Source organism: Sylvia atricapilla, chromosome 3, assembly GCF_009819655.1.
Source record: "Sylvia atricapilla isolate bSylAtr1 chromosome 3, bSylAtr1.pri, whole genome shotgun sequence".
NCBI lineage: Eukaryota > Metazoa > Chordata > Aves > Passeriformes > Sylviidae > Sylvia > Sylvia atricapilla.
Genome location: NC_089142.1, coordinates 82,238,466 through 82,262,190, shown reverse-complemented (window position 1 = coordinate 82,262,190; position 23,725 = coordinate 82,238,466). Strand labels below are relative to the sequence as shown.

Sequence of the window (23,725 nt, the reverse complement as noted above, 5' to 3'; positions counted from 1 at the left end):
TTAATGTTTTCTCATAGCCAAAGCAAAACCAAGAGGGAAAAGGAGTGTTTTCAATAGTTCAAAAGGTAATCTAATTTTTACCTTGTTGACTTATTCTTTCTCCTCTAAACACACAGATAGTTTTGTTTCACTTTGATCCTGGCTATAATAGATGATTACAAAAAAAAAATGCACCTTCAAAAAGCAGTAGCTCATCTGGCATGCTTTTTGAATTAAAAGAGTATTGAGATGGAGCCTGTGGCACAGTGTTCAGCCAAAACCAAATTGATACCAGCAAACTCTGACCCTTGGGCTATTACTCATACCAAGGTTTAAGGCAGTGGCTCACCCAGACTGGGAAACATGATGCACAGCACAGAGGTAACTGACTCAGTGTTTTACCTTTACAACTCTGTACAGCTGACGTTTTTTCTGGAAGTTTTTGTATTTTCTAACTGCAGAGATTCTAACTGGACTATTTACCTAAAAGAGATGTCTAGAAGTAAATTTTCTTCCTTTTATCGTTTAGTTCTTAACACGAAAAATTCTGTAGAAAAGATTTTACCTGCTGTAAATAGATGGTAATGGATACAAGAATTAGGTGCCACTTGAAAAAAAATTTTGAATACCTAATTTTGATGATAATTATGGAACAAGCTAAAAGTTACTTAAAATAGAAGTGGCTTAAACAGAGTCAACTATGTATGGGGGAGTTTGACTTAAAACCACGTTTTATGCTGCTTTTTTACTGAGGAAACTTACAACAACATACATTATAACAAAAAACCCTATTTCTAGATATGCATAATACCACTTAATGTATGTATAAGAAATAGTACCTCCTTTTTAGAATTGTTGTCAATTTTCAAAAAGCCAGAAGGATTTATGGGATTATAAATTTAGGAAATCAAAATAATTCAGCAGATTATTTAGAGCTGTTACCTGTAAAAAAAACAAAACAAAACCCCCACAACACTCTCCCCCAAGATCCAAGGTGGCTGATTTCCAGTGTGCCTCAGTTTCATAAAAGAGAACTGTACCACACTGGAAGTAGCATTTACCAGATAATCTGTTGTCTAATACATTTGTATGGTATTTCTCACTATCCTTTACTGCATGTCTAATGTGGCGCCAGATTGGTATTTCTGGTCTTCACAGTTTTGAATTTGTAGTCTGAATTTAATGCAAAATCTTCATTACTTTTTCTTGTACTTTGCACTTGACTGAAGGGAAAGTAGATGCTTACACAGTTTAACTGTAAGGTTATGTGAATGCCAACTCAATAATATTTTTGTGCTGTCAGATTGGCTCTTATATCACACTATATACAAAACCAGTGGGTACAGTTCACTCTGTTGGCTTTGCTGTGAAAGACCCCATGTGGTGTTTTGCACGGGCTGTCCACCACACTGAATGCCTTTTGGCACCAATATATTTTCTGTCTTTATTTCAAATTCCATTACTGGTAGGAGTAAATTATGTTCAATATTCTGCATTTTTTGATATTTAATTAAATTTAAAGATTTTGATAATAACAGAAAAAAAAAATTCAGTTGTTATGTTTTCTTGATTCTTTTTGGAGGGGCGGGTGGGTAATATCTTATATTTTAAAGCAATATGGGTGATACTTACAACTTTCAAACTACAGCTTGGAACTTCAGTGCAAATAGCTTTCAGAGATGAAACAAAGTTAAAAGTAAGAGGATCTGTGTCTCTTGAGAAACTTATGAGAAGTCGTACTTTAATACTTCGTAAAACTAATGCTTCTCTTATTTTCCCATCTAAATATGGCCAGTACCTGTGGAGAAAGAAGACAATATTTGCAGAGAACTTTTAAAACTCTAAAAAATTTGAGAGAGCCGCAGCCAGAGGGCGCTGCTGGCCAGCCCAGAAGGCCACACGGGATTATCCTGGCGGCACAGGTCGGAACTGAACAGCGGATCTCTCCCTGGCTGACATCCCCTGTTTAACCCCTGTCCACTGGGACCATGCAGGCTTGGGGCTGGAATGCCTTCTGTGATCTCCTCCTTGGGAAACAGAGCTGCTGTGCAGGGTGCCTGCGTCCTCCAGGAGCAGCAGATGAGATGGGCTGCTTAAGGAGGATGCTATGGTTTTTCCTGATAAGGGTCGCAGAAATTCTGCCAGGAATGGGATGGTGGCTTCCATGGTGCTATTCTCACAATTGACAGTTAGCTTTGTATCCCTGACATTTGGTGGGAGCAGCTCAGGGCAAGGAGAATTTAACAAAGAAAAACGCATGCTTTCTACATTCCAGCAGCATCAAAACATCGGGGATAATGAAATCTGAGCTCTACCATGCCATTATTTCTCTCTTTAACACACTCACACACTGTCATGTTGAATATCTGCATGATGCTCATAATATGCCAGTAGTTGTGGTTTCAGAATAGTCAATATAATAGTGTAAAAAATAGGATTAATCAATAAGCAGACTGTTATATTCCTGAATCCCAGTCACATGCAGATGGTCAGACTAGAGAATTTCTGATCTCCTTCAACAGGCAGATCCAAAGCTTAGGACCCAGACTGGAAATGTCCTCTTAGGTCCCAATTCTGCTCCCATTTAAGTCAATGGCAGGACTCTCACTGATTTCAATAAGAGCAGAATTGGGCCCCAAGAAATTGGTGCACAGTAGTAACCAATCTCCCATGGGTTTCATTTTCTCCAGCAGACCCTACTGGCATTACAGTAACCAGCTGGGCCTGGACACTCACCGTTTAGCGTTGGTGTCGATGACAATGGGCAAGTAGTCCATGACAGCAATGTACACAAACTGTTTGGCATCATCAATAACACTGTAGATAGCTTCAATATCCAGGACTCTGTCCTTGGGACAGAAGAGTTTAGGTGAGTTCTGTGAAAGGAAGAGTTCAAATATGGCGTTAAAAATAATTTATTTTCTCTCCCCCTCAGCCTTTTTGAGATGATAAATAGTATCCATTATTTTAGCAGAGTTTATTAACTAACACCTTCGGCCATCCTGCTAGAATGCTCAAAGCTACGAAGGTGAGCTACTTGCTTACTTGGCCCTCAAAAGCCTCACCATTTAGATGTAACTGTGGGTAAAATGCACAGGACACAGACTGCAAAACATCCACTGTCATCAAAGAAACTGTAATTGAAGTTACATTTCAGAGAATTTTGTTCCAAAGAGCCCCAGGACTGGCTTCTATTAGACAGAGTATTCATATGTTCTTGTCACATGAGTCTGATCTTTCACTTGTGAGCAGGAATCCAGTGTTTTATGTCAGTTGCAGGGAGACGCTGCAGTTTTGCAAGAAACTTATCTTTAAAACAAAGGTATAAATTACCCAGTACAGAGCTGGTAACTGGCAAGCCCAGATTGCAGCTTTTCTGCCCTCCCTCTGGGGCTGTCAAGGGCAAGGTAAAGCCAGTGGAAATTGCTCAGCTCTGGCAAACATGCCCAGGACTTCCTACTCTCCTGCACAAGCAGGGAGAGAAGAGTGAACCCTCTTTCAAGTTGCTTGCAGGCAGCAACTTCATTCCTGGGACACAGGTTGTCAAAGGCACTTTAACCCAGCTGGAACAGGTGTTTTCCTGCCACTGTATCATCTTCCCTTCTTCATTACTTGCTTGGGTTGTTGCCGACATCCACATGGGTGACTCTCCTTTAGGAACAGATTCCAGGGGTTTTATTAGTCTTCCTTAATTTCAGTACACTGCCTGACACAGTGGTTTCTTATTACTGACTGGTGTTCTTAAGGATTTACTACAACTAAGTACAGAAAATACTAAAAAATTAACCATAGCAAGATTTCAAGACCAATATTCCAGATCCATTCCTGAACACTAAAAAACCAAAACCTCTTACACTTTATCAGCCAGTCTGGAAGATGAGTTTGTTGCTAAGCAACATTAAGCCATGATTCCCAAGTATAACAAAAAAAAATTCAATGACTGTATTATGTTTGTTTTATATAGCATAAACATTGAAATATGTTTTCAAAAAATGAATTTCAACTCAAGAAAAAAGTGTAAAGTGACTTAAACATAGTTAAATAATTAAATATAATTTATTTAAATTATCTGAAACTTTTTGCAGGTTATTGCTCTGAGATGTTATTCTTAGCACTTGTATTATTTTTTTGAACTTTAAAGTTACAGAACAGCTGAAGAAAGAAATTCTCATGCACTTATCTTTTTCAGATGCATTCAATATAAATATCAGAAAGTGAAAGACTTCTTGAAGATAATTAGAAGAAAAACCTCAGTAAAAACTCTCACTGTGTAGCACTGCGCTTTGGCATTCCACCTGTTACTCTGTGGCACAGCTAATCCCTGCCCTGCAGCCATGGACTGATTTAGGACTTGTCTCCATGTTTTGTGGCTCTTGCTGTTCTGATCAAGTACCCACTTGTTCCTTCTCTTCACCAACCAGGAACAGGCCCTTATTCTGGTTGAAACAGCACCTTTCCATGCCCCTGCTCGGGGGTGAGCTATCCCAAACCCACAGGGAGGCAGCAGCCTGTCTCTGCCTCAGGCAGGACTGCCAGGGCAGCAAGGGAACTGCCTGGCTCCTGAGAACTTCCTTCTGATCAGTAGCTCAGGAACACACAGCAGCATTAACACTTGCTCCACCAAGTCAGTCCCAAGCAGCCCCAGGACTGCACTTCAGAGGGTCATGCTGGCAAACACTGAGAATTTTCTAGTGGGTGAGAAATTTCTTGAAGAGCCTGTTTTCAGGAAGGAAGAACCAGCCCAAGTAGATACAAATTCAGGTAGCTCTTGGAGTTGGACTTGAGTGATCTGAGCTTCTGAGTACCACTGAGTCCTTTTTGTTTTCCGAAGTGAAATACCAAGAGAAGAGGCTTCCTTGCCCACAGGAAAGGAAAAAATCACAGTGAGGAAGGGAATATTCTGCAAACTGAAAAAAAAAATAGGTAGAATCTCTCTCCATCTGCCTTTGTCTAGGATCCTAGATTCCTTAAACTGGTCCTTAATCAGCTTTCTATTCTGTGTTCCCTCCAGGATTGACTTTTCAGCAGGATTGCTCCATTTCTTACAGATTTCTTAGAAAAGGAGTAGTATTTCATTCCACACTGCATTAGCAAACTGTCCAAAAATCTGCCTCTCATTTAAGCTAGTGCCTAAGATTCTCCAGAATCTCTAAGAATGAATGGAAGTGTCCATTTTTTCAAACCACTATTAATTCTGGCTCTCTTAGGCACTTTCACGTTTTCACTCCAAAATAGTTCTCTCAGTGATGGTAGGAGTATGAAAAATCCTGGAGAGAGGAACATTGCCTGGTGCCCAGCAGGTGAAGGGGAACCCTGCCCTGTATAACCACGCATCTGCACCATCTGATGACAGTGGCTTTACAACTTGAACAGCGGGCAGCGTGTGTTGTGCTGTTTTAGGCATAACATGGCTATAAAGCAATGGGGGGGGTTGCCCTTGTTTTATAGAGAATGGAAAATTACTCTCAGCAACTTTATTTATATTCCTGATTTTGAAGGGGTAGTTTACACTCATGTAATTTCCCCCCAAATTAATGACATCCTACATCTTCCATCATCTCCATCTCACTGGGTACTTTTTTCTAGTTATGCTACATCACTGATGAGATGGAGAACTCCATTTCTTGCCATTAAAAATACACGCACAGACTTCCAGGGGGATCACTGCTTGAATTTGAGAAGTTTTAAAATGTCATTTAAAAATAAAGCTGAAGTAGATGATCTTGTACAGAAGTATGAATGTTTTGCAATAGGGTGAATCCTTATAAATTACATTGATAAAAATGCAAGCTCTGATTCCAAGCTTATTCTGTATAATTTTCTATGTCTGATTAATGGTTCATTTACTCCTAAGTCATTCATATTCTACCTATTAGCGTAAATAAAATAACTTAATTTGAAGGTCTCTGTATGATTTTCTGAACACGAGTGGAAAAGTATTGAATAGTACAGAGAAAGGGATATTGAATGATGCTCAAATGAAATCCTGCAGCATCTTCAGTCCTGGCAAACTGCATGTCATAGAAACTAGAACTGAAAAAAACAAATCGTGATTTTTCAGATTTCCAGGTCTTCCAAAGATCTTGTGGGCTAAGTAAGTTTCTTCCCTCCCCCTCACCCACCAACCAAACTGATTTCAGAACTTACCGACACAAAAGCTTCCGATTTTGTCTCGTTCAGCTGCAGTGTTAGTTTATTTTGAGTATCGTACACTCCATAGAGTCTCTTAGACCAACTCGGAGGTATTTTGTTCTTGTACCTTAATGAGCTATACAGGGCAAATATCCTTTGTAAATCCAGGACCAGGCAGCTACAGTTGTATACGATGACGCCAAGTTCCTTCATCTGTGAAATTAAAAGTTGGATCATTAGCGATATTTTTGCTGATGGATCTGTGGAAGTATGCAGCAAGAACACAAAAACCTCACCTTGGGTGCTCCAGTTTTCTGGCTGGCAGGTTTTTTCACATGTTAAAAGGGAGATAATGATACTTTTCTCTCACAGAAAGTACTCTGTAAGCATCAACATTCTCACATATAAATTATGAGGAAAAATAGTCCAAGTAAATACAGATAGCAGAGTACAATTAAATTCTTTAGCCTTCAGAAGGCACAGTTAGGTAAAGGCATGTTTCCTGATCATCATAAATCTTGTTTTGCCAGAGATTTCATTAATTGTACACTCCTAGTACCTAAACTGTTGACAGAATTTCATGCTGAATGTATTGTCTGGCTTCTGTAATCAAAGTGTAACCACATGCTTGCTCTCCTCCCTTCCTTCGCTTTAGAACAGCTCAAGAAAGGACTGGTGTGGGCCTGGATGCTCTTGACCTCTCATTACCTGTATTTAACAATAGTTCAGTCATCTTCTAAAACAAAGCAAGAAGAACATCTGCAGGTATCTGTTGGAAAACTACATGTAGGATAAGTATTTAAAGGATCCATGCTGGTTTTCCATAGGCAAACTCTCTTGGAAGCATGCCTGCGAAATCTGCCTGGCATGATGAAGAAAATAAGGGTAATATGAACTCTCCAGTATGCTGACCCTTTCACTTCAAAATATTCCCACTGAGTTATTCCCTTACATGAGATCTCCACAGTTACACAGACTGGTTTCTGGTAAAAGCCTATCTTTCTGTAAAGCTTGTGGGAACTCTGAACCCCACACTGATGATATCTCAGAGCTTGTTCCAGTGCAATTCTCCCTGACTGCAGACGAGACAGATGAGAACCACTCTGCAGGAGTGGGCAGAGGGAAAGCAAAGGATAGAATTGAACCTTAATTCGTTCTGTGGTGGGTGAACAGAAACAATAATACTAATACTCCAGTGAGAAGGAAATTTGATGGGTGATACATTCTTCATGTCCCTGACCTGGAAATACCACATACCTAAGAATACACAAGACTGAGCTACCTCGTTCCTAAATACTTGCCAAATAGTTGCAACCACAGGAACAAGACCTAATATTATTATTACCTAAATCAGAATATTTCTGCAAGCTTCTCTAATCTGTTAGCCTACACAACCTGAAATTTGCAGAGAGCTGGAAAAAGCAGACATACTGCACTGCAGCCTTTCATTTCTGGATAAACCAGTAAATTAATTTTGATGCTAAATATAAATATGACCAACATCCTAGCTGAAGAATCTATTTGGAATAATATCTTTAATTTTTCCCCTGGGTGCTGGTATCTTTGAGGATGCTCCTGTATTCAGCTCTAGGCTGTCCTTGTAGTCTGGGCACTATTTGTCTCCAAATATTTTTAACTATACATTATCACTGTTTTCACTGTGTGCTGCCAATACAGTTCTCTTAATTGCCAGGCATGCCATTGCAGAGGACTTGCTAATAGTACTCTGTTACATTTATCTGCATAATGTGGTTTAATCGGCTTTTCATGGCTGTTAGTTGATTCTGACATAATTATGTGGTTACAGTTTTCCTTTCATTTATCAGTCCCATTATCACTATTCCACTTTATTCCTTCTATTAAAAATAAAGATGAAAGGGTCCTCACTGCACACCAGAGGCTGCCAGGATTGCATCTGCACGAGCAACTCTGGTCGCACCAGGGGCGCCTGCAGTGTGTCCCCTCCCTGTGAGTTAAGAGACTGCCCTTCTGCCTAAGTGGGCCCTCATGTAGAGACAGGGAGGAAGGCAGGAGCACTAATGGGTTTTGTTAAATGCCACTTGCACAGAGTGCCACAGGAGGCATCAGGCACGCCTTGGCGCCAGCCCCTGCTCAGGGTGCTGACCCCGCCCGCAGCGGGGAACAGGCTGCTCACACACAGGGAACAGGCTGCTCACACACAGGGAACAGGCTGCTCCAGGCTGCACTGGAGCCTCCCCGAGAGCTCCTTACAGCGCACTAATGAGAGCCGCCTTCCCAAGGTGCAGCGTCTTGCAGCTGCCTTCCCAAAGCACTGATCAAAGCTCTTCCTGCTTCTGAAGCTGTTGTAAGAGCTTTTCCCCGTGGGGATTCCCTGAGACACGATAGAGGCAGGGTTCCCCCTTTCCCTTGCTAGGAAAACACAGATATTCTCTGCTGCCTGTTTTCATTAGGCTTTTTAAAACTTAAGTTCAAACTTGACTCAACCGGGACAGTAGATTCAAAGTTATACGTAGAGGGCAGACAGGAATTCTGATGCTTGTTGCACAAACTGAATTTTCTTAAGAAACCGGTTTAGATGTCAGCCTGTCACTTTGTGACCTTCTCAGCTTAGGTATGATACATCCCCTTGAAATGCAAACAATACATGCATGTAATAAAACCCCACCTGTCTCCTTCCTTGTATAACAGCCCAAATAAGTTTGGACACCAAAATACAAACAAACAAACAAAAAACACAAAACCACCAAAAAAACCCAACCCAAACAACCCCACCTGTTTCAGAAGCTTCTTCTACACTGAGCCTAGTTTTACTCCCCTACTGTGAGGTGAAGAGAAACTACTCTTCTTCCTATTAATCATGAAGCCTATAATCCTGGAGGCATAGGGGGCAGCAAGGATGTGGTAATGACAGATTTAGTATGGAGTGGTATGATATCTAGATAAGGGAAAAGATTTTCTCTCCCGTTTGAGAGCCGCTGTCATTACAGGCTTTTTTTTTTTTTTTTTTTAGTACTCTCAGGAGAGAAGCAGAAAAAAACATCTACACTGTAAGAATCAAAATCTGAGTGCTGTTCCCTAGCTTGTCATCATGGAAACCTTCAGCTAAGCATCATTTGAGGTATCTGTAAAGGTAAAACCCTTCAGGGAAGGAGCTCTTAGAGCAAGAGAAGTATTTCCTCATCCTGTGTTTTAAGAGCAATTAATACAGTAATGAAAATGTCACCAAAAAATTAAAGTCAAGATCTCAAAAAAATCAAAATCTTAAAGAAACTAAGGAAGATAAATGTGAAATGAAAATATAGAGTCCCAAATTTGATTACCTCAAAATGGAACAGAAGTTTTTGGATGGTAAAGTTGTACAGTTGCTTGTGAGTGATACTTCCAGGGCATGTGCCAGGGACTGGGGAAAGGAATGGTTATCTGCATAGAGAATTTTGTGTCCTCTCAGGAGCAGGTTTCTTCTCCTCTTTGTAAAGGACTATCATGTATACTCTAATCAAAGAATGAAAAATATGGGAGCTGATTTTCCTTGGTTTTCCCCATGCCATTTACATATGTGTGGAGCAACTGTTAAAGACTACCAAATTACTGTTTGCCTTTCTTGCCAATAAGGGCTTTCCTAAAGGACCAGAAAAGTGAGTAATTATACTTGGCTTAAGAAATTGGGAGTAGTTTACTCCCACTGTACAATGATACTCTAACTACAGAACTCAGTTAAGCTATGAAAAGTAATAAATAGGGACTAGCTGGAAGAATATTAATTTTTATGACAAGAGGAGGAATTCCTTGCTAAACTGGACAAAAAAGTAGCATTTCAAAACCAGGAATTTTTGCTTATTCCTTTTCCATGTACATTCATAGGCATCCTATCCAAAAAAAAGAAAAAACATGGGAAAAGAATTGGAACAATCCAGGCTGTGGACACAGGGCACTGTAAGATTCCTACACTGAGAAAGAGTGTTAGCAGGACTTTTCAATTACATTTGGGTCGTGGGCCAGAGAGGGTGTACGACGTGTCCTTACCCTACACTGGGCAGACGAGACAGCTCATTTTATATTTACCTTGAGCCACTCTGAGAGACAACCCCGCTGTGTAGGCAAGGTACTATTTGACCTACATAAGAGTGACACAATCTGGTTCACAGCTTGTAGTATCTGAGTTGTGGCAAATGTAGCAGGAAGCTTTAGAAAACACCTTGTTTAAAGAAGAAGTTTTTAGTACTTGTTCACACCCAAACCTGATCCTGTAAACAACAGGCAGCTCTCCTCAGGCATGAACTCTCACCTGCCCAAAAGGTCGGGCCACTGGCAAATGCCAGGAATCCATTGCCTGTGCTACAGAAACTCTGGATTAACTACAGGTAGCCTATTGCACCCAAAATTTACTGAAGCAGACTTCTGGGATACAGGATAGTGTATGCATCTGTCATTTCCCTGTGTTCGAAAATCTATTTAATTGTGCGTTTGAGCTTCTGATTTTTTTTAATGACAAGTTTCTAAATAAATGAATGAGGAAAGCCAGAACCACAACAGGGTAAACTAATAGAGTGACAAAAAGCACTCCATACTGATAAATCAGTTACTAAAGCCTAAGATTTCAATAGCTCCTAAAGAAAATAATATACAATGTATTCATTATCAGCTTAAGACAAATCACAGATATTTACAGTGGTACACTAATCTTTTCATAAAATATGCTCTAATTATCCAGTTACCTTGCACTCCAAACATACTTTCTTTTTCATTAACAGCCTTACCTGATCCCTGCTGCAGACCTGCCTTATGTTTTCATGTGGTATCCTTTAATACTGAGTGAATATTTCCCAATCATACACAGTACCACTGAAGGCTGCCTCTGTGCAGCTGTTCTTTACCTCTCTTTACCAAAAGCTGCTGAGCAGATAGGCATGCCCATCCCATGCCGGGCACAGGTGATAGCTGAGGGGTGGCCTGTGGAGCAGTGCAGGAGGAAAAGGGCGTTCTGGTGGGAGTAACCATCAACAGAGAGAGAGTCAGAGATTTGAGAAAGGTAAAAGTGTTTCTTTGTGCAGAGTCGTTTGCTGTGACTGCTGGAGCACACTTTGCTGGAAGAGGCTGACAGCAGTAGTGCTAATCACAAATGCACTCGGTGTAATGACCCCGCTCAGCAGCCCTGGTTCTGATGTAAACCAAACGTGCAGCCTGATGCTGAACAGGCTGAGAAGGCTGTAGCACTGCCTGCCCTCTCTCTCACAAAACCTCTGCAAGTATTAAAGTCCACCACAACAGCAAAAGGATGTGCCTCAGCTAACACTTCACTAGAAACTGCAACCTACCCTTACATTCCGGTAGGGATGAATGTAAACGAAAAATGAAAGGAAATGAAAGGAAAAATCTTCTTTCTATGCTTGGCTAGTAACACAGTACAGGGACTTCACACTTTGTTATATTAAAATCAAAAGTAATTCAGAACAGTCCTGCTTCTGCTCCAAGTTCCACTTTATCTTTTCCTGTTGCTAAGAAAATAGGAGCTACATTGATATTGGGAAATACTAAACAGAAAACATTAATACAAATGGGAAACCACTGTTTTCTCGGGAAGTTAATAAAACCCTGTCTAGCTTAAACTATTGGAAAGTGAATAAATCTAAATTAACAGCATCTTTGGATGTCAGAAATCATCTAGGGCACAATAAATGTTCTTACTTGAATTCCTTGCTATTTTGACAACTACAAACTGCTTTTGAATCTTACTTACAGAATTCAAACAGATTAAATTTTGAGATTAACTGTTTCATTGTTTAATTGTGTAACTCTCCTGTTTTCTACAGACACTTTTATTGAATCAATGGTATTTTTAAAACCCTACATTCGGCTCTCAACCATTCTCAAATTAACCACTTTGTGAGTCTTGCACTTGGATCTCTCTTGTGCCTGGCCTATGTCCTACAGTTTTGTAGGTTTTATATTTCTATCATCTAAGGCTAAAGGTTAATTTTCTATCATGTTGGTTTTAAGTAATGAGAAAATAATTTCCAGGTAGAATTTCTAATGAACTAGGAAAAAAGCCCTTCCACTTGACAAAAGAAGGAAATTTCAACCTGAGCCAGGAACTCAATCTCATCACTGAAAATGGAAAACTGTCACTCAAGCCACTGTGCTGGAAATAAATCTTAGCATGTGACCAAGAAAAGGGGATGTATTTGACAGAGAGTGCACCCAGCACTGGCACTGAATGTCACTATAAAACCATTACACGTTTTCAGCAAAGGAAAGGAAGTAGTGTAAGTGGACTGACTTTACCACTGAAGCTGATAAATTTGAATTGTCAGCCACCAGCAGTCCACTAGTCTTTAATTCTCACCTTTAGAAAGTTCATTTTATAGATCTGGAGCTGTAGTTCGTGCAGAATAAAAGTCCCAAGAAGTTGCAGCTTCATATTTTTTTTAACTAATATTACCTAATGACAAAAAGCTGCCATGATGAGACAGAGAAGATCTTTGAGGAGCTGCCAATTTTTGTATTCCCTTCTTTTTTTAGTGGTCGATAGGCAAAGAACACAAAACCACACAGTGATGCTCTACTAATTTCTACTTCACTTCACCAGCACCATTTTTTTTTTCATAGCACCCTGATCTTAAGAAAATCATGCTGAGAAAAAAGATAGGTTTAGCATTTCATTTCTGCTGAAAAGTACTGCTGCTGAGATGCAAAGCAAGTTAGGCATCCATGCAGAAGGGGGGCTTGTTTTAAAATGGTCTGGTTTAAAAAGAATTTTGTGAAGAGGTAGCAATGCATCCTCAAAGCAGAAAACCAGAAATCCCCTGTGTCTTCATCCCACTAGAAAGATGGCCCATCATGAATTTTCTTTTTCAGCCATCTGTTCTATTGATACCAAAAAGTCAGAAAAAAAAAAATTGTTTGTAGAAAAAAAATCAAATATAGTTTGTATAAACCATGGACCACTCTGTGATGATGTTTACGTAGACCTTATCACAGAATTGTGAGTGCAAGTTTGGGCTTTTTACTGCTGTTGTTTAGGCTCACTAACAAACGAAGCCTGACACACGGCTAATTGTCAGAGCAACCCAGACGACAGAAGTGAATCAGTTAAAAATTCATGGCCATATAATCTATCAGCATAATTAATATCACTTGGCATAATCACAGCCTAATTTATAATATTCAAATGAATTTTCAGTTTATAGTTTTATTACCCCCTCAAAGCAATCACGAATGTCTTTTTAGGGGAAATGGAAGCTTGCAACTTCAAGAAAACATTTTTTCCAGGATCTTGTTTGATTCATTTCTTGTTTTACTGCAGGAAATCTAATTAATGTGAATTCTAATTTGATTCTGTTTCTCTTTTGAAATAGTTTTGTTCCTTTTGTCAAAGAAAAGTGGAGGCTGGAAAGAAAAGGATCACATTGTGTTGGCCTACCATGCCACTGCTGGCAAGCTGCACCACATTTCAGTCTGGGTGTCATGCACATGACATTAAAAAATTCGCTTCTCCAGCAGAACCATAAGAAAACCAACAGGGTGAAGTAAAAAGACCCTGATAGCTTCTGAAAAGGGCTGGACTCTCCTCCACCACATACATGTGTGTACCTGCCTGAAGCCTCTTTCCATCTTCCCTGCAACAGAGCCTGATCTCACAGTCTCTTCACGCAGCTGGAAATCCCAGCACGAGCCCTTAGCATTTGTTCTTATCTTATGCAATGCTGCAAAGGGCAGCCTTCCTACGTCTTCTGCTGTGCAACAGAGAGAGGAGAGTGCAAAGGGCTGATCTCAGAGTAAGGGCAATATTTATGTCTAAACATTTCTCTCAAAGCACACAGTTTCTTAGGGCTTTCAGATCCATGGCCTTCAGGGAAATACAACAGCATGTAGCTGACTAATTGGATGCATTATTTATAACACTACTGACACACACAGTGGGTTTTCCTTTTGCAAACTGAATAGAGATTGGTAGCAGGAATGCTGGGGACACAAACTGGGACAATGACATTGCATATGAATTATTGCTATAACTGTTGAGCTTTGCCAGACTACCTGATCAGAATTAGAAACCTATTTTCTTGGTGTGAGCAGAGGGCCAAAGGCACTAATTAATTTTTGACTGAGCCTTGATTAAATTCAGTTTACAGGACCTTGAGGTAAGCTAGAAATCCAAGCACTTTAGATATGTAAGGCAATTTAGCCAAATGGTACACAGGCAGCTCCAGAACAATGGCTAGTCAATATGAAAATCTATTTTAGAAATCCACTGTGCTCTCTGTCCTTTTCTCCTGAATAACCATTTAGATATTTGTGAGGATTTTGGCTGCTTCAACGTGGAAGCAATGTCTCTTGTAACGATACAATCCTGGTATGGTACCCTAGGAAGAAAGTCTGTAATTAAATTAATACATCACATTTCTGCCTCCTGACTCTAACAGTAAAATTGAGAACACAGAACCACAGACTGTGTAAGGCTGGAAGGATCCACTGGAGGTCATCTAGTCTAGCTTCCCTCCTACAAGGGTCATCCTAGAGCACATTGCACAGGGTGGCATCCAGACAGTTCTTGAATATCTCCAGTGATGGAGATTCCATAACCTCTCTGGACACTGTTCCACTGCACAGACATCAACACAGTAAAGAAGTCCTTTCTCATATTCAGGTGGAACTGTCTGTGAATCAGTTTCTGGCCTCTGCCTCTTGTCCTACTGCTTGGCAGCACCGAGCAGAGCCTGGCTCTATCCTCAACGTCCTTCTCTGAGATACTTACAGACATTGATGAAATCTCCTCTCAACCATCTCTCCTCCAGGCTAAACAACAGGGTGAGTTTCCTCAGCTATTTCTTGTGAGGTGCTCTAGCACATTTGAAAGCAATGCCTAGTAAGTCATCACACTGATTAGAAGAAGTTGCCTCTCCAGTATCACGATTCCTATGACTTCTACAGTTCCCTGAAGACACACTTAACAATTCTGTCTGCAGGCACTGCCTGCTCAATACGTACCCCTCATGCAGGGATTAATAGTTTTCCACTGAGCAGTTCCAGGGAAATGTCAATGACTTCACTGTTTTGATAACTGCTGTTTACTTAGAAAAGTTAAGAAAGGTAACTGCATGCTGACTTCTAAACCAGGCCTTGATGCTTATGACAACAGTATCAAAATCTGAAAAGGTTAGTGACGACATTAATGGTGCAAATTCATATGGAAGGAATGCTTTGTCAGAATCTATTTTGTTCTGCTTGATGACTTATGAGTATAGAAAGATGAGATTTTATTCTGAACTGCAGAATCATTTGTCTTTTATAAAATGACTGAAGGGATTGTCCTTCCTTACCCCGACTCATGGAGATTTATGCCATGATATTTCAGCCTGATTTACTGTGTGTCTTTTTCACAGGACAATACCAAATCCAGTTTTCCATGAAAGGATTCAAACTTTCAAGCAGGAGGTGACTGGGCTCCATCTGGGAACCTTTTGGAGTTGAGGCAGTTCTGAATGAAGACATTTTTCTTGGGGGGAACTGTCATCTGTGCAATATCAAAGTGTGTGTGCGTGGGTGGAATCACATATTGGGAATACACTTTCATGATTATTTTAATGTTGTTATTTTAATTGTTTAGTTGAACAAGATTGATCTGATGGGGTATGCTAATAACTAAATCCCTCTGAGATGAATCTGCCTCCATTTGTTAACATCGCTGACCAAGATTAGCTGCCAGCAAATTCTTGTGGAAGATGACAGAATAGACTGTGGTGCATTAGCTCTCCCTTCAGAGATTCAGCTGCGGTTTAATGAACAAATTTTCTTTCAGCATAACATAAATCAAATTTTTGAGAAAGTGGTGGATTTACTGCTTTTTTTTTTAATATCCATGTAAGTTTACTGGTTATTTCAGACTAACCCTGTGTAGATCACTGCAAACAGACTTTATAGGGATGTGCCTCGAAATAAGTTTCATCTCTGTAACCAATTTTTTTTTTTTTTTTAAGGCAAGACAACTACCAGGTGAGCTATTTGTGATGCAGTTTCTGGGAGATACTCCCAAACAGTTTTCATAAACTTCAACAGCTTAACTTCTAGGCTACTGAGTCTTATCCCTAGGCCATGGACTTGTGCAAGCACATCTCACCAGCGCTGTCTATTCACCACAGTATTTGTTTCAAGATAGCAGAAGAGGTCTTTAAAGCTGTCTTTTTTTGCACGCACTTTTATGGATGATTTTCTGTGTGCAGTGCTGTACAGTTTGTGTTATGGCAGCAAATTCCTGCATGCTTCTGGTTCCCTAAACACTTTTAGAACCCATCCAAAATTCTCAAGTCTGATAATGCTAGTAAACTGATATTGTCAAGTATCTGAGGGACCAGTAATAAAACAGAACCAATCACACTCTCTTTGCAACATCTCTGACTCTTAATTAAGAAATAGTGATGGTGTGGCAAGTATTAAAAAGCAAGCAATTGATTATGGGGTTAGTTTTACTGGAGAAAGAACCTTCTATTTTCCTTTGGGTTTTGGAGACCCAACTACCTGAATATGCCATGCTGCTTTGGAAAGAAGTCAGTTTATCAATTCAAAATGGATATTCCATAATTTTGCTCTGCAGGCTTATTATTTATTATTTTACAATCTATTTTTAATTACTCCAACAGCAGGTAAACCTGTTCACAAGACTTCCACAGCAACTTAAAAAAAAATAAAGAAAAAAAAAAGATGAGAAAAAAATAGAATCAAATTATGGTTTGGATTGAAAACGTCCATAAAAGTCATCTAGTTCCAACCCCCCTGCTATAGGCAGGGATGCCATTCCCTAGATCGGATTGCTCAGGGCCCCATCCAACCTGTCCTTGAACATTTCCAGGGACAGAGCATCCACAATTTCTCTGGGACAACTGTTCCAGTGCTTCACTACCCTCAGCATACAGAACTTCTTCCTAATATCCAGTCTAAATCTACTCAGATTAAGCCTGGCATTCAGCAATATTCAGGTCCCCAGCTACCTGAATATGCTATGCTACTTTGGAAAGAAGTCAGTTTATCTGTTCAAACCAAATATTCCATCATTTTGTTGTGCAGGTTTATTACTTACTGATTTACAATTCATTATTGATTATTTCAACAGTAGATAAACCTGTTTCAAAGAACTTTTGGAGCAACTGAAAAAAATCAACAAAAAATCAAAAAGACAAGATATCTAATTTCAGAGGTCAGAAACAGAGTAATGAGCATATTTCCTACAGTCAACAGAAATCAAATAAAAACATGCAGCAAAAGCTGTTGATGTATTTTGCCTCTCCTACACTAAATACAGACACAGTGCAGATGATGCATTCATTGGTGCACATGAGAAGGGAGCACAACAGTGGGAGAAGTATGACAAGCAGGAACAATCAGCATTGCACCTAGAGAAACTAGCCAAGCTGAGAGGACCTTCTGGCTCCAACTGCAAGGTGAATATATAGCTCCCATGCTGTTTTCAGTCAGTAAATCACTCAGCCAGAAGCTCACAGGGGTAAGGAGGAACCAAGGGCACTACCAGGCAGCAGTGCAGCACACACAAGACACCAGTGGAGCAGCCACATCACTGTGTTCCTGTCCAGCTTTAACCAGCCCTCTGTGAGCAGTGCACGGCAATGGGAAGCAAGAGACAAACAGTCCTTCTGCTCCACTGATATTTATTTGTAAATACTGGATGCATAGGAAGTAAATTTCAAGCAGAGTAAGCATAATGGGCAACACTGAGTGTCCTGATTTACGGGATGTAACCGAGAAAAAGCAGCCTGTCTCAGTTAAAGAATCAAACAAAACATTGTATTTCCAAAAATGCAAACTCTACACCATGATAAATGCATGCTGTGAGATCTGCACATTTACAAAAGCAGCATATCTTCTCCCAGCCCCCTAATTTTTGGAGGGGAAGAAAAAAGGAAAAAAAAAAAAAAGGAAAATAGAAAAGCTGCAATTTTGCAAATACATGTCAGCCACTGTAATGCTCTAGATTTGGTCAAAGACAAAAACCCTAGCCAAAAGCTCTTAGTGAAAATAATAAAAGTATTTTCAACTTGTCCTTTGAAGGACAAGCTGTAATAGCATCATAGCAAAGTTCTGACAATACAACAAGACTTCTATGCAGCAGGAAATAGAAAAAAAAGTAATAAATAGTAATAAATTACTGAAAAGGCAATTGTCAATACAGCTCTGCAATACCTCCTTGTACCTGCTTTCTTCACATATTGCCTCATTTACCTGTGTTTGAAGGTCTGGGTTGCACTTTTCTGTTATCTTTGAAATATTAGCTAGCTTGGGAAATGATCTCATAGACAGAAAACCCATGAAGGCTTTTTTTTAAGGACTGGATCACATGGATAACAGCATTTCAAAACTTTTTAGAAGGAGATACTCTCTGTCTTATGTTAGAGAGATTTATTAACACAGAAATACAAATTTAGATAGAATGCACCAGTACTATATTGCCTGTACTTTCAGTCAAGTATTTACCCATCTGAGCTTGATTGAACCTCAGTGGACAGCGAAGTTGAAAGAGCCTTGTTTCATATTATAGGACACTTGGGACTGTGTTCAGTTTACTAACAGCAGTATGATACTGAATACTACTGGGAGAATAAGAAAATTAAGCAAATTATTAGAAGGAGGTGGGAAAAACTGACAAAGTGCACATTAGGGACAAATCTGTAATTCATACTAGCACAACATGGGATCAAATGGAAACTCTCAATATAACTTTTGCTTGACTGAAAAGATGGAATTCTACTGTCAGACAAAATATCTCAAAAGAACCAGATGCACCATTACATAACTTCAAGAGACTCAGATAAAAGTTCAGAGAAATGACTGACTGATTATAGCTTGCTTTTGTTCTGTGAGTTCTGTAAAGATCATCAACAGAAATTGCAAATGTGCAGATCTTGTCCTAGTGATCAGTTTTGAGAGGTGGCTCTGCTATAGCAATATTTTGAGGAAGCCGGAAACAAATAAGTGCATCATGATGTATTTTGAGATATATGGAAACCCAGTACTTATTACAGATCAGTTGTATTGGAGGACAATTTTTTTCACACAAATAATTAGAAAATACAGTGTTTGATGATATAATTTGAGGAAATCATCATTCCCCTTTCCCTGGGAGAGATACATAAAAAGAAACAGGGGTTGCATTTGCTCCTAGCAGCATTCCAGAGATTCTTGAATTATAGGCAAGTTTTTATTAGAATCTATATCCCCAGAAATAAAGTCCAAGAGAAGGGATAATCCTGAGGTGAGTTTTGTCCTTCACAGGAGTGGCCTTTGAGCTATATCTCCTCCTTATGTGTAACATCAGTATAATTGGGATGAGAGTTTTGAGTAAAGAACCATGTGGATTGCTTCCAATTGATTTTACCCACCACAACCAATGAAAGGACTGCTCCTCTAATATTCCCAGAAACATAAATTGCCCCAAACTTGCCCCTTCAGATGCAGCTCTTAATACCGGAAATACCATCATTTACCAACGTTTGTCATGTCAGAGTAGGATGGGAAAGAGTTTGGGATTTATCAGTCTTTTTGTCACAAAAGATTAGAGGAGAAGATGATACAGATGTTTTCAGACTGCTGCTTTTGTCTCCCTTCCTTATGTTTCCCTACATTTCCCTATGAGCCTGAACTACTCAACTGAAACCCCCATTATTTCTCAAACCAGTTCTGTCCTGTCTGGTGATAACAGGCAAGACAAGCAGACACATGCCAAGCACTCCTGGAGACATCCTGCTGAAAGCCTTCCTATAGCTTACTTCAAAAAATAGACTCGTACTAAAACAAATCAAATATTGGCTCATCAGTTTTTACTTAAAATGGACACACACAAAAAGACTATCTTTTAACCAAAGTTTTGGGGGATTCCTCCCTCCCTTTTTTTCCCCCTGCTTTTTTATTTGTTTGTTTTCCTAATGCATATAGGCCTATTCATTTCACAAATTTCAGAATCCAATACACTTTTGCTGTAAGTATGCACTTGATTATTCATATTCATTGTAAAAGACAAAACTTAGTTTATCTACTGTATCTACAGATGCTTTTTTTGAAAACCTCTCATATCTCTCCGTCTCAGTCAGCTAATTTGACTGTTGATTCAACTGAATTATTAACAGAAAAAATTAACTAGGCAACTTATTCCTTATCCTTCAAATGTAACTGAAAAAATCATAATTGCTACAACTTTCACGTGCTGTAGGACTCAATACTAAGGAGACAAGTATGTTATAAATACTAATAAACATAAGGAAAAAATACTTCACAGAGATTTCCTCATTCACACACTATCACATCTCACCTTCTACAGTACTTTAGCCCTCTTGGGTATTTTTTTTTTAATATCTTAGGTATATCAAATAAAAACTCCTCATGTTAAACAGGCCTCTGTTTCCAACCTGAAAAAAACTGTTGGGACAGTTTATCTAATTTTCCAGTTACCTTAAATTATGTAGATAAAATTAGCAGTTTGTAACTTACAACAACAAGAGAGTAGGAGGATGATGGAGAGGAAACTGACTGAAAAGGAAATCTTGATGGATTTTTAAGATGAAGGGAAATCAAATGCCTGTCTGAAGTCTTACTTTATATTGGTGAAACAAATCACACAAAGAATCCAACAGAGACATGAAATTAATGGGAAAGTGAGAGAAAGATCACATGGTTATTTTTTTGTCTTTAAAGAAGTATGTTTCTCATCTTGGTTGGGGTTTTTTAGCCTTTTTTTAAAAAAAGTGATTTTTACAGCATGGTTGGTTTTGGTCCTTAAAAAAATTAAATCTTGCAGCCACTCGGCTTAAATTTATCTGAATTTGAAATGATCAGAAAAATGAACAATCCAGAAAATACATGGGACTTAAGAGGCATCTTAAAAACAAAAATCCTCTGCTAGCACTTTTCACACAGCTAAGAGAAAAAAATCATGTCTAGGAACTTGAACTCAACACCAACTGAGCCAAAATTTAAGCAGGAATTTTTGAGATAATGCTTTTAAGATGTGCCAGGCAAGAGACAGCAAATGACTACCTGAGGTAGATCTAGATATTGAGATTTAAGAACCAACAAGATGGGAGCTTTTGCAAGTGCTTGATTATATTTCACACTTTCCATCTATGCCTTCGGTTCCTGCAGGGAAGGGGCTGCTGACCCCAGATGCTGAGCAGAAATTCGAGTCCATCCCTGCTGCATGGCTGCTCACCTGTTTCAGGCATCACCAGCCAGTGGTTTGGCTGCATCCCCTGGCTTTCATCTTACCCACAGCTCTTTAATTTCCAGGATCTCACCTATTTTAAGGACTTTTCCTCCAGTCAGAAACTTTACTGTTTTCCATTCGGGACCCCCTCCTTTGTTTTAAGGCCATTTCCTTCTGGAACCTCAGACAAGACACTTACCCTCAGCCCAGGTGTTTACAGTCAGACTCCCACAATTCCAGGGAGCAAAGAGCTCCTGCTCCAAACAAGCTTCTGCTTGGGACCTTGAAGATTCGAATTTGATCACTAACCTTCACACATACGTTTAACTACCTGGTACTGTTAGTATTTCTGACCTAAGCTATTTTTTTTTTTTTTTTGCCAACAAGACTAGCCAATATTAGCCCGATTTCACTTCCAGTGGAGACAATTGGATTAGTTTTACTTGTTTCAGGAATTTTCAGTGATAGTGTTTTCCAAGAGCTGATTATTTGTTGCACATAAATGCATTTTTCTGAAGTGGTTCAACTAATCCATTACAGTTGTTTGCCCACTGGATTCAATTATTCATGTGCGAGTAAAACTTTTCCAAAAATGTTGCTAGCATTAAAAGCTCCAGAAATGTTAATATGTATTACAAACATCATGCTCCTTAACAGAATTAAGGAGATAAATGCATTTTCAAGCTTTTCTGGAACTATTGGAGGGAGTCATGGAACAAAAGAAATATGACACATTTCGTTAGCTTATGGATTATAACAATTGTTATATAACCAATTTCTTTTATTAAGTAATAGCAAGCTACTGGGTCAAGAAACTAGAAACTAGCATGCAGCAGCATGGCCATCTTGATTGCTATTAGTTCAAGCCATAAGAAAAAATTAATCAGTACAAATATACGATTTTCGGCATGTTTGAGTGACTCATTTTTAGTTGTTTATCAGTATATATAAATTTACCAGCAAGAAACTAGAAACCAGTAAAAACTTACAGAGCTTATTATATCTGAGAAAGTGGCAAAACTTTGGTTGTTCATAATCCTCAATTTTCAATGGGTTATGTAATTGGGTAATGTTAGGACATATTGATAAGAATCGAAAAAGATGCACAAAATCTAGACATGTACAAAGAAAAATTCAAAATATTCCACTATGAACGAAAAAACATCTAATTTTTTATAAAAGCCTGTTTTCAGGAAATCTAAACAGTACTTAACATTTCCCTGTGGGGTTTGATTTCAGACTGAATCAGATAGCTGGCATAGATGTTACAGCCAGAATTATTAAAGATTTGACAAACTTTCAATTTAACTGAAACACAGTTTTTCTTGAAAAGTAATAATGTGCTCTGAGCCTTGCTCATAATTTCAAAGCTGAGATTCTGGCAAGTATTAAAACTTTGCCAGCAGAGGCACAGGATATGTGCAACTTTAAAGGCTATTCTTAAGCAATATCTGCAGCATATGAAAATCTCTCCTTGATGCAGAAAATTTACTTTTAAGAAAATACTCATATTGCTTCTTGTAAGTGCTGGCAAGTCAAGGAAATGGCAACAAAACTAAATAAGCTTCATATGTGATTGATTTCTAGTATCCAGCTTATAAACACAAAGAATTCTCCACAAATATTGCAAAACCAAAGCACTTAAGTCCTGATGATGTTTTCCAAGGAGCTGTTAAAAGTTAAGTTATTGTTTCAGCTTTAGATTTAGCCTCCTAAGAGACAAATGATGCTAAACAGGCTTGGTTTTGGTTTGGGTTTTTTTTTGTGGGTTTTTTTTTTTTTTTTTTTATTATCAGGCAAAGGGACAAAAGGGGAGGGGGAGCTGATCGCTCATTTGCAGCTATACTGGGACTCTGCTAATGAGAACCCGTGGGAGATACATTTCCCCAGTGAGGGATCAGCTCACCATGGGTTTTAAGATTAGGTCCCACACATGTGCAAAGCATTTTGCTTGAGGAAAGGACTCAGAATAAAATGACAGAGTTCTGTGCTTCTTTTGCTTCTTATGTGAAAAGGAAAGTTCAAGACAGACAGCACATCAGATCTTTTTGACAGTTGCCCTGATTTATTAACCTGCAACTCTGGGCTAAGGGAATTGACTGCTCATATCTAACATCAACAGGAGCCAAGCATCTAATTTCCTTTGGCTCTTCTGAAACCCGAGCATACATTTCTTAACTACCTGAAAGCAGATTCTCTTTTATCATAATTCAGAGAGATTTCTTTTTGCATTGTACAAATAATCTTCAGAGCTTCATCTTATAACTACATACAAATGTATACTGTTATATGGCAATAAGATTAAAACAAGTCCAAATGCATGCATAAAAGAGTGATAAAATTAACAATGAGGAATCACTTTTGAAACACTGGCCTACAAGTAACTGTCATCAAAGTTTAACACAGGTATGTTACCAAATTTAAGATTTA

The 23,725-nt window shown here is 39.0% G+C and overlaps 1 protein-coding gene across 1 annotated transcript in view; it reads right to left on the bottom strand.

The window, feature by feature from the left end:
• The window catches only part of PLD5 (phospholipase D family member 5), a 138,415-nt gene that overhangs the window by 5,287 nt on the left and 109,403 nt on the right, over positions 1 to 23,725 (bottom strand). The window contains exons 6-8 of the mRNA XM_066314431.1: positions 6,127 to 6,324; positions 2,716 to 2,855; positions 1,612 to 1,777 (exon numbers count right to left, since the gene is read on the bottom strand). Coding sequence (XP_066170528.1) covers positions 1,612 to 1,777; positions 2,716 to 2,855; positions 6,127 to 6,324 — 504 coding nt within the window. The remainder of the gene's footprint in view (positions 1 to 1,611; positions 1,778 to 2,715; positions 2,856 to 6,126; positions 6,325 to 23,725) is intronic.